The sequence below is a fragment of the Vidua chalybeata genome, chromosome 14, assembly GCF_026979565.1.
Source record: "Vidua chalybeata isolate OUT-0048 chromosome 14, bVidCha1 merged haplotype, whole genome shotgun sequence".
NCBI lineage: Eukaryota > Metazoa > Chordata > Aves > Passeriformes > Viduidae > Vidua > Vidua chalybeata.
Genome location: NC_071543.1, coordinates 11,569,515 through 11,581,466, shown reverse-complemented (window position 1 = coordinate 11,581,466; position 11,952 = coordinate 11,569,515). Strand labels below are relative to the sequence as shown.

Genomic DNA, 11,952 nt, shown 5'->3' with positions numbered 1-11,952 from the left:
GCAGACCTGGTGACAGAGTCACCAATATCCTTATAGAGGCTTCTCATCTACTGTCTAGAAAAAGGAATATTATTAAAATACCATCCCAACACACGGCCTCCAAGAACTGTCAATATTCACTGTGTTACCTAATTTAAAATTACCCTGTTTTCTTGCTGAACATTCTTCAAGGAGGATCAAATCTGTAGCACTGGATAAGCTTCCAACTTCTGGCTCATTTTATAGAGAATCTTTAAACCACAATTGCCTCTGAAGTACAACACACACCAAGGTAAAAACAGTAGCTTCCAACATCATAAACCATATTTAAGATGAATGTGCCCCAAACCAGAAGTCCCCGTGGTTGCAATAAGGATGTTTGCTGCTGGTGGTTTTTGTCAATGGGCAAGGCAGAGCCTGACAAGCTGGGAGTGGTGGGGCTGCCCAGGGTGGTGTCCTGGCCTCTCCCTGACAAACCCAGATGATAAAGCCACCATGGCTTTGGTGAGACAGGGGAACACAAAATGCCCATATGCCCTTCTATTTCAGCTGATGAGTTTCACATGATTGAGCTGGGACTCTTTTGCCACCCAGGCCCTGACCCAGCTGTCACTGCTGCCGCACTGGAGGGCTGCTGTGGAGGTATTCCCACAGTGGGACAAGCTCATGGCTCCTGTGCCACCCAAGTCCCACAGATGGATACATTTCACTGCTTGACAGTGATTTTCCAAACCCTTAAGTATTACCTATGGAAACACGTGGCCTCTTGCATGTCATAGAAGGGCTCAAGCATGTCCAGAGAAGGACACAGCTGTGGAAAGGTCTGGAGCATAAATCTGATGAGGAACAGCTGAGGGAGCTGGGGGGCTTAGCCTGGAGAAAAGGAGGCTCAGAGGGGACCTCCTCACTCTCTACAACTCCAAGAAAGAAGGGTGTAGCCAGATGTGGCTCAGTCTCTTCCCCAAAGTAACAAGCAACAGGACACAAAGAAATGGCCTCAAAATTTGCCATGGGAAGTTTAGATTGGATTAGGAAAAAATTATTCATTGAAAAGGTTTTCAAGCACTGGCATAGGCTGCCCAGGTAAGTGGTGGAGTCACCATCCCTGGAGATGTATAAAAAACACGTGGCTGTGGCACTTGGGGACTTGGGTCAGTGGTGGGCTTGGCAGAGCTGGGTTAACAGCTGGAGTAGATAATTTTAGAGATCGTCCCCAGCCTAAACAATTCTATGATTCTGTACTGGTATCACCCAAAACTGAGTCAACAAGAGGCCCCCGAGCTCAGGTCCCACCCCCACACTACAAGCAGAGGGGTACAGCAGGTCTGATTCATGTATATATTGTAGTACTCAACATACACTCAGAAATCTTAAAGCAGATTGTGACTTGGCATCTATAACGAAAAGATATCGATACAAAGACACTCAGTGTGCTTTTGCAAAATGACTGAAAACCTGTTCTTTTCACGTTTCCTCAGTACAAACATGACTGCATTTTGCTTTAGGATAACTACTGCTCTGAGACATATTATCATAGGGTAAATGAATTTGTTACTGATATTAAATCCTTGTAAATAAAAGAAGCAGACCAACCTGCATATGTTTTTTCTTTTCTTTTTTTTTGAGTTTGCATGCTTAATACAGAACTAGCAGGTTTAAAATCTCACTGAACATTCTATGTGAATTAATCAGATTCTAGAGTAATGTGGGAAGGAAAATAATGAAAAGTACAGCTTTTCATTTAAACATATGCAGCTCTTTTCATGCAGGGTTTTCATTTAGGATTTTTTTCTGTTTTTTTCTTTTTTTTAATTACATTTTGAATTAAAGAACATAGCCAGTGTAAACACAGTCTGTAACACTTATAAAACAGTGCAAATTTTGTAACTTTTTGGGAGGAGTTGAAATACATATATTTATAATGGAGGTAAAATCGTTTTCTTTCTCAGTAGAAAAATACGTCTATTAAACACCTATGTTTGGAACTTAACTTCACAAAAGAGCAAGTTATAGTTCTATACTGTGTAATAAATTAATATCTTTTCTAGATTTCCACTTTCAGTGTTAGTGTCAAATGCATAATAATATTAGAAAAAAATGAGAGAAACATGTATTATTTTGAACCTAATGAAAAATCTTACAGACAATGACTGGTGAAGGAGGGCACAGAATAAAGATCTGGGGAAAGAAGCAATGGAAAAATACTGACCTCTATGAATTATTGCACATTTGATATCATTTTCGTGGCCTTTGGGCCAATTCTGGATACTTTTAAGTCTTAGGTCAGTGTTTGTTTCCATTTGACTGTAGGGTACAATTTAGGAACCACTGCAAAATGTCAAGGATTTACTGAATTTGTTTGCTGATGAAACCACAGGCAGCTGAGTGCAGAGTGCTAACTTTTATTCATGCAATCAAAGAGAAAAATGCTAAAGACATACTGAAGCACAGGCAAGGTTGCCTGCCTTAAAAATATTTTTGGGAGCTCGCTCTTGCAGATCTTATTGAGACAAAACTCTCATGTCTGCTGGGTTTTCATTAGAGCCATGCCAAAACCTGCAAAACTGGCTTTTGCCTTCATTATTTAGAGCTTTTTCCTTTAATACAGTTGTCTCCATAGCCTGACTCTGCATCCCTTACCCAGCTGAGTGTGGAAATCTCCACGAAACACCCTGGTACTCGCTGAGCAGCAATGCCTGATGCTGAGCACCTGTGGAACAATTCTCATCCACCAGCAGCAGGAATGCCATCCATGAGAGCTAAATGACAGGATCCTATTTGACTGATGGGATCACTCACACAAGTGTGAAATGCAAGACCTTGCCAGTTGCTTAAAAATATCACTTATCACTAGTTGCACAGAGAGCAGAAATATTCCTGCTTCTGCCATATTTAAAAGGTACATAAATTGGCAGGTAGATAAACAAGAGAGAAAACTGTTTCAGGTGATTATCACTGCAACAGAAGTCAGACTTACTAGTAAACCTGAATAATTCAGCACTTAATCTCTGACTATTGCTGTAGTTTTCTATTGCTGATGTTCTCACAAAAAAAAAAAAAAAGTTAATTTCAAATTGTAACTACTGGTTTTGGAAAAAAATCCTACATAAAATTACTTTACTACAAATCTTAAATCTTAAGAAATTTCAGATTAATGAATTGGCCAATAGACAGCTAAATTTATACTGAAACTGTTTGGAAAAAGTCATTAGAAATCTGCAAAAAATTGTGAAATACTCTATAGTTGACAGAAAAATTGTTTAAAATCCTCCTAAACATCTTCCAGTATTCTAGTAAGTTGTTTAATAAAACCACATTGCTAACCACTGACTAGGAATACAACATGCCTCAATAATAAAATGAAGAGATGCTGATGGGAGCAGGTGATTTATTTTGTAGTATCTGTTACTAAGCACTTTATTGATAAAGCTTCGTCTGCATTGTTTCAGCTGGGCATCTTCTAAGAAGTATTTGCAAGACAATGTTACCAGGAAGGTTTCCTTCTCCTTCCTTTTCAAGATGATTCACCCCTTGTGTTCTGTGCAGGAGATACTAATTTTTGTAGCATGATTCGAATTTCAAATTGTACTGTAGTCTGTATGAAAAACCCAACAACGTCTGTGTATTCCAAATACTGTTACTTAAATATGTATGGATGTTGGAGATCGTACACAGTGACCTTTTATCCGTCCCAGATTGTAAACCTACTGTGAAGTGACGGGATGCGTTTTTTCTCTCCCCCCTCCTTTTTAAAGAAGCAATAAAACTGTACATTAAAAGACAGGAAGGACATTACTGAGTTACAAAAGAATGCCCCCTTCGTCAATAATTTGTAAATGTAAACAAAAAAGTTCAAGTAGAAAAGCAAACAAGTGTGCTGCTGCTTTGAGTAGGTTTTCTCACCCCATGTGGGTAGGGCAAAGTTCTTTACAGGCATCTCTTCATGGTGGCCATGAAGCATCTCCAAAGAGCCCTGATGTTCTACCAGATATCACTGGTGAAGCTGAGCTCCTTGGCTGACAAAGGTAGCAAGGGGCTGTTCCTGTGGAACTCCTGGGGGTCCTTGACGGCGTTGTTGAGAGGTAGCTGTCCGTTGAGGAGCGTCAGGGGGATGTTACAGTACGTGTGGTGGTTGCTGACGGAGGCCATGGGCAGCGTGGCCGCAGACACGTCGTACTCGTAGCCGCGGCAGTAGTGCCTCATGTGCACAGAGTCTGCCTGCTGGAAATCGCCCAAACCCGCCCGCGACTCCACCAGCGTGGCAGAGGTGCCCGTGACGGCAAGAGAGGGCACAGTCTGGAGGTCTCCAAAGAGGCCCTGCTCTGCAGAATCCAGGACCTGATGCCGAGACACCACCTCCTTTTTCTTCCCTGGCATTTCAAAGACTAGGCGCTTCCAAAACTTAGAATTCAGTTTGCTGCTTTTTGGTCCTTTCCACTTGACCACTGAGAGAAGTTTGATGGTGTGCTTTAATGATTCCACTTCGTGATAATTCACCTTCCCTTTTAATTCAGTACACTCAATCAAAATAACTTTGATTTCTCCACTGACTAGCATGTTATGGAGTCTGTTTTCCATCTCAAAAATACTCCATCCTCTCCTGAGAACATAGTCTGGAGTTAACACGATAATGAGTCTTCTGCTTTGCTCAACACATCTTGTGAGATCTTCAATGTAGGCTACAAATTATAGAAAGAGAGAAAGAGTAAAGAATAAAGAAGTCTATTGTATTAAAACATCAGGCTTGCAATCAAGTATAACAAAATCCTGCATTTTACTGATCCACACCATTTAAAACAATGGGCATTTCAATATACTCCAACAAAAATAGGATTGTGTATCACAAAATATTTCTATTTATGGAGTACACATAGAAAACTCCTTAATAACACCCTCCATCCTTTGCTATTTTCCCCTGTTCATTGCAGCAGGATGACATTTACATAATACCCTTGCTGTGTAGGTGCATTAGTGAATGAAACACACAGTTCACTTAGTGAAAAAAATATAGGTCGAAATCAACGCAATGTTTGTGTAAATTCTGACATTAACATTGGTTACAATTAACACTGTGCTGAGGGAAGCAGTGGTTCCCGTGTTCCAGATGCAAAGACATGAGGGTGCTACATAAGGGTGTATGAACCATAACTTGCAAAAGCTCAAAAAGAAATGAACCCTCATCACATGCAGAACTTGTGCTATTGCATAGAAGCATCATGGTAGCTTTTTCTTCTTTAGGTATTGACCACAAAAGCATAAGAACATTCTTTGTGGCTCAGTGGTCTGTTTTAATATCACAAACCTGTGCTTCTATGTACCCCAAGGTATTAACAGAGACTTCACAAGTGACAGGAACAAATGGAAAATTTAAACATATTGGAAGTATTTATTTGTTGAGACATCAGTGACAAAGAAAATAGTAGAATTCTTATATTCATGCATGCCAAGTAGTTGCAAATGATCAGTGTAAGCAGAAATGCCAGCCCCATCAGCAGCTCCATGATGCCAGTTTACTGAACTTCAAAATATTTGTGAAGTTGGACTTTGATCCCTGAGTTTCACTTATCCCAGGGATGGTAGGGAAGAGAAGCCAAATACACTGGTCTGACATGGAACAGGATGGGAAAGAGATCTACTTACAGACCTGATCCAAAACCCATTCAAATGAACAGACTTCATTCAACAAACTTCAATGTTGAATGGGTTTTAGGTCAAGACCAGAAAAATTAAATCCCTTGAACAAAACCACTAAGGGCAGAAAATGCTCATTGGTTGCACAGTATTACAACTGCAAGCTCCCAGACAGGATATCTTTGTGTTTTTAAACTACATGAACCTCTTGACCATGCTATTGGGAATGTGCTGCCTGACAACAGAGGAAGTGTTAGAAATGAAGACTTGGACACAAGAGCTGCACAGAACAGATCTTTACTCAGCACAGGGCAGGACCTCTCTTACACATCTGCCCTCTAGCAAGAACAATAATTACAAATAACATCATTAATCAACATCTGTTACTGCAAGACTCATTTTATAGTCCCAGGCACCATACCACAGCATGCTTATTCACACCACTTCCAGTAAAGTAAATTGCTACAAAATAGGCCAACAGGAACATTCTAAAATAGCTTATTTTCATGAGACTGAAGGCATAGTTAGCATCAAATCTGCCTTTACCAATGTTTTATTTCACCACTTAGCAGCAAGAAGAATTTCTTTCACAAATGGAAAAAAGAGGCAATTGCAAACATCCCACAGACACACAAAAATTTAAGACATACACATACATTACAAATGTCTATGCAACAATCCTGACTTTTAGTTAATGGTTTATGACTTTTTAATCATGCAGCATTTACAGTTGTTTTTGTTTTTTGTTTCTTGAAATACTTTATGAGGAAAAACCCCCCATTGTTCTGTGTAAAATAGTTACTCATTAATGAAAAAAAATTCAACATTAAATCCATGGGAGAGGCAGTGGAGCGGGGAGAGAATCAGCAACAATGAGAAAATGATAAGCAGAACTGGTGAAACAAAACTTAAGGAAAGGTAGAAATGTTCAATACAATGGAAAGATATTATCCCAATGTATCAACAGCTCAGACTCTTCATTTTCTTCCTTTCTTTCTGCTCCCAAAAAGAAAGAATTTAGGTGGGAAGCTTCATCATTAGAGGTTGAATCTGCAAGATACAGTAAAACAACAAACTATCATGCATCTTTCCTGAGACATATTCATCCCTCCTCCAAACTCTCAGAACACTGCTATGCACAAGACAATTCCCTGCAGGACACAGTCCTGGGCAGTACCATATGTCCAGGGTAGTGCTGAGCACGGCCATGCGTATCCAAATGCATCCAATTGAGAAAAAATACAAATAAAAGAAAAACAAACAAAAAAATCACTCCACTTTCATCTCTTCAAATATCCAGCACCAATCATTTCAATAGCAACACCCCAACAATAATCCATCACACCATCACAATCAAAAAGTCATCGGCCTTTGCCTTGGGCAAACAGGGTGGAAAGAAGACGGGAGAAATTCCCTATTTTCTTGGGTGGACATTTCTCTCCTCTGTGCTTCTCACATCTCTTTTGGATGCCCACCTTCCTTACAGGGTATCTTACACATTAGAGCTCTGTGCTCAGCTGAGCAGTGAACACCTTCACAAACGGTCTTGAGGTGATCCCTCAAATTCCACGTTTGGAGCTGGTCACTAGTGGACATGGCCAATGAACAGGGGACATGTTGATGCACTGAGGGTAAAGTACACTGAGTTACAAGAAACTGGAACCCCAAATTTCCAGCCATCTGGTCCAGAAGTACTTAGTACTCCCACTAACTCTAGCTTGGGACTGCTACTGAAGGCAGGTGGCAATTTTCCTGGAGCCTGTGGCTCCATTGGGTGCACTCTACAATATGTCAAATTTGCACCACTTGAACATTTCTGTGAAGAAAAGCATGGGGAGACAGATTCCTGTCCCTGGAATTTCCAGCTTTATTTTTCCCACTGGTACCAATCTGACTGCATAAACCTCTGAGTTGCTAAATCATCTGCTCTCCTTTTACTTTAGAATTGGAGACTTCCCAAAATCTCTCAGGTTCAGTTGTCTGTCTCAAGTGTTCACTCTATTAGAAGGTACTAAATCTAAGCAATCTATATTGCAATGTGAGATGGAGAAAAGGTTGTTTTTACCTTTCCAGCGAGCTAAGAAATTATTGTCAGGCAGTGGCTCAGTTTCATTTGCAAGAAAAAAACTGAATAGAAAGTTCAGGAATAATGTCACCAACTAGTGTCAGCTGTAAAGCTCCAGAGCAACATATTTCCATCAGATAAATAAAATTTCACTGTAACTTCACTTTTGCTGCAGGAGTTGTCAACTTCAATGATATTTCATTGTAAGGGGAGAAAAAAAAAAAACCACTGTCTTGGTGAAGTCAGTATGGAATTATTCACTTTCAAGTCCCAAGGATTGTATTTTATCATAAATTAGAATGTAAAACTAAGATGTCAATGTTAGATCGAACCCACTTGTTTTTACTGAAAAAACACATTTTAAATTTTTACCGTTCCTCCCCCTCCTTGAAACAGCATTTTGCAGTATGGTACAAAACTCTTCTCAAATTGTTAGCAATTGCCATAGTAAAAAAAGAAAATTTACATTGTGAGTGGCTCTATCAGTAACTTACTTTGCATCACCTTCAATGCAATGCCCAAGGAGGAATGGATAGCAAGAAGTGTTATATCCAAACCCAAACATTGCTTTAGTCTTGCCAGCAAATGGCAAGCAAATTTGTCCTGACAGCAAGTATTTGCTCACCAAACACCATCTACATGTAATGATGCTGAACTGGAGCTTGAAGCACTGAAGAAGAGAATTTCAAGAAATGCATCCCATTTGAAATTGAATCATGTGCAACTGCCTATGGAATCCTTAATGAGCTACATTAACCACAGGCTGGAAGGAAACCTAATATGCAAGCAGACTAGGAGCAAGGAAATTAATGAACACTATGGGCACAGAGTTGCTTACACAAAGAAATGACTTACTAACCAGATTCAGATGATTTGCAGGAGTTGAGGGAGAAGGAAAAAAATACTAGAAATCATATAAAATCCTATGGATATTTTTGGGAAATATGGTTTGCAACACTATGAGAACCAAAGAGTATCTACCATCAAACCCATGCTGGTTGGTTCCTGGAAATAACCAGCCTTTCTGTGTTTGGCAGCGTGACCATCACTTGAGAAAGTTATTTATAGAAGAGTAATTCAGTCCTGGTTTCCTAGCTGAATGGTTCCCAAACCCTGAGTCTGATTACTTTATTATAACACCAATGATTTTGTGTCTTGCTTTTCCTATTTATTAAATATCCTTTGCTTCTCTTAGCTTGGACCAGAACAGCTGAAACACAAAGCAGAGTAATGGCCCCTTCCCAGAGAGAGCCCAATCCCAGGATGAGCTGAGGGACAGCTGATGAGTTTAACATAAAGACACAAATAATGCAGATTAGTGCACTATAGGACAGGCAGCACTTCTGCCTTTTGTTCATATTTATTCCTCTTTCAGCTGACATCCATGTGTATCCCTGCTACCCTCACCCATGCCTGACATTAAAAGTAAGGTTCATACAAGGCAGACAACCAGGGACTCCTGAAAGGAGTTTGTGGAGCTGGATACCAAAGAAATGGCATCCTGTACTTAACTAAGGCTCCTTGGGAACCCCAGACACATGGGCCAACTGGGTTTTCTTCATGCAGGAGCCCAGGAAGCTGGAATTCACCAGGCAAAAACCACACAGATGGGCAGACAAAACTACAAAGTGCCAGAACTACAATATTGACCATTGTGTGCTTTTTATCACATGCCTTAGGCTCTCTCCCCTTCTGCTGAGAACTTCTAATTTTTCAGGTAAACAAGTATTTTTATCCATCACTGTCGTTCTTTTCACTGCCCAATCTTCATACCCTGGGCTGAGCTGGAGTGAATTGTTGGTGCTTTTTCAATTCTGTCAAGACCAAATGCACATGTGCTTAGAGAACAACTAGGTGATGCTCTAATAGATATGTATGGCTGGTATTAAAAGTCTAACTTGACAATTTTTACCTCTTAACTTTCAGGTTTTAAAATAATTTACAGAAACCAGAGAGAGAAATACTTTCCTCTGATGTAGTCCTGATTATAGAAGAGTGAGGTGCAAATAGATATTTTTCGCTGTAGACATCATCCTTGGCAAGACAAAAAATGGCTCAGGTGAAAACAACTCATTCTATTAACCCCCCCACCAACTACTCAACTCCTCAGGTCTCCTAACCCTGAATTAAAAAATCTCACAGACCTTGAGTATTGTGGAAAAGGGTTTGTAAAAAGAGCCCTGAAAATGAATAGGGTGAAAACAATGAGAACTGCTCAGGAATTCAGTAACAAGTGCAAGTGCATCTCAGGGATCCCAGTCTCCTTACACAGGGTAACTTGTCAGGTTAGGCCTAAGTTACCTGGCAGGGAGGTGTGTGTGCTGTCAGCTTTGACAGAACGAAGAACACTCATCCTGATGAGACCAAAGAGTATTCTTTAAGAAAGAACAGTTGCTACAGTACTTCCCATAACATGCAACTCACTTCCTGGGTTAAATGTCTCCATTGCCATGTCTCCCTGCTGGGTCACCAGTCTTGCCTTCCATGGCTGTGTGGGATTCTGTTCCATCTTGCCAGCTCAGGGACTTGGATCCATCCGTGCTGCTCTCAGGCAGCACCGAGAGTCATCACAAAGGTCCCTGCTGGCCACGGTGTGGCGGGTGTTGCTGAGGCCATTGGCATCCTTCATGGTGCCTCTCCCTCCCACTAGGACAAAATGCTCTGCTGAGATAAAATTTGTATCCCAGCAGGACTCTGAACCAACACCTACTGCAAAACATGACTCAGCCCCATCTGACCTGAACCCTGGGATCTGCTTCCCAATGGTGAAGAGGTGGCCTCAGTCCCTACAGCCAGCACCTCTGTCCTCCTGGGGACAGCAGCAGTCGCTCCATGGACATCCCTGAACCAGACACCGAGCTGAAAGCAGAGCTTGGACATGTCCCAGGCACAGCACATCTGGCTGTAATCTCTCCCTCAGCTGCACAGGGACATGCAGAGCCCATCACAGCTTTCCCCCAGAGGTTAGCAATGAGCCAGCTGGACAAAAACACAATCAAACTTGTCCCTGAATTTTCCCCAAGTCAGCTTTTTAGGTTGGTTGTAGAACTGCACAAGAAAATTAACGAAATAGTATTTGACAAATCTATTTTTTGCCTGCTCTCAAATGCAGGGAGCAGCTGTAGGAGCTGCATGCCAAGAAGGAATGAATGGTGCACACCCTCCCGTGGCAGCTCCTCACAACTGCAGGCATTGCAGGAAGCACCAGCCTTACACAGCTCCAGGCTGCACTGCTGGGGTGACGCACACCAAGGTACACAGGATGCAGAAGGACACACATCAGAGCAGAGAGTGGGAAACGATTACATTGATGAAAGTAATTTACCCTGAAAGATGAGGAAGCGAAACATGTAAGAAGAGATATTTCCTAAAATACAACGGTAGCTGTGATCAACCCCCCATTTTTCTACAGAAATCTACCCTAGAGAGCTCTATATTTTGTCACATCTGCCACTTTTTGCGACAGTCACTCTAAAACATGCTGTTTTCCTCTGAAGTTTCTAGCAGGCCCATTCCACATCACACTGCCTGCACTAAGCACTGCAAGTCCTTGTGAGAGTGGTGAGTACTAGGCAGAACACAGGCACGCTCCACTGCTCCAGGGCACACGGAGAGCTCACAAATGCAGGAGGCAGAGTCCTCCCTCCTTCCCCACCCTCACCCTCCCTCTAGCCCCTCTTGAAATAAAGTGCTTTCCCCCATATCTTTTTCAAAGCTAAAGCATGCAAATCACACTCATTTCAGCTCCACATTTTATTCTGCCTTGTCATTATGTCTGATTAGGCGTTCTTGAAGCTCCATGTGTTAGAATCAGGCCTTTTCATAATACTGAAGAAGTGAGTTTGAGAGGAAAGAAGAAGGATTAAATCTGTGAATGTTCATAAATGAGAACTGACATTTTCAGGTACCCTACATTTTCAGGAGAGGTTTAATGAATATCCAAAGTGATGGCAAGTATTTGCTGAGTGTCTTGCTGACAAGAATAGACAAAAATAAAATACCATGCTGGCTGGAACAACAATTTGAGAAAAGAATCTCATTTCAGATTAACCTGTGCTTCAGCATAGTTATTATTGAAGAGTTAACTTTAAACTTCTTAGTTCATTTGCATAATTGCTATGTCTAACTCTGCTATATTGTTGGATATGAAACAACTAGTTACAACAATTCTGTGGGTTTTACCACAAAAATATGTATTTTATCTTAATAATGTCTAAAAATTTGATATAATTTGCTTATACTGTAAGAAATAAGAAAGCTAAGAGCCAAGTCCCCTT

The 11,952-nt window shown here is 41.0% G+C and overlaps 1 protein-coding gene across 17 annotated transcripts in view; it reads right to left on the bottom strand.

Annotated features, from left to right (window-relative positions):
* Nucleotides 1-3,216: 3,216 nt before the first annotated feature.
* The window catches only part of IL1RAPL2 (interleukin 1 receptor accessory protein like 2), a 348,614-nt gene continuing 339,878 nt past the window's right edge, over nucleotides 3,217-11,952 (bottom strand). For all 17 annotated transcript variants that reach the window (XM_053956026.1, XM_053956036.1, XM_053956028.1 and 14 more), the window contains one exon: nucleotides 3,217-4,658. In XM_053956026.1, coding sequence (XP_053812001.1) covers nucleotides 3,961-4,658 — 698 coding nt within the window. In that variant the 3' untranslated portion in view covers nucleotides 3,217-3,960. The remainder of the gene's footprint in view (nucleotides 4,659-11,952) is intronic.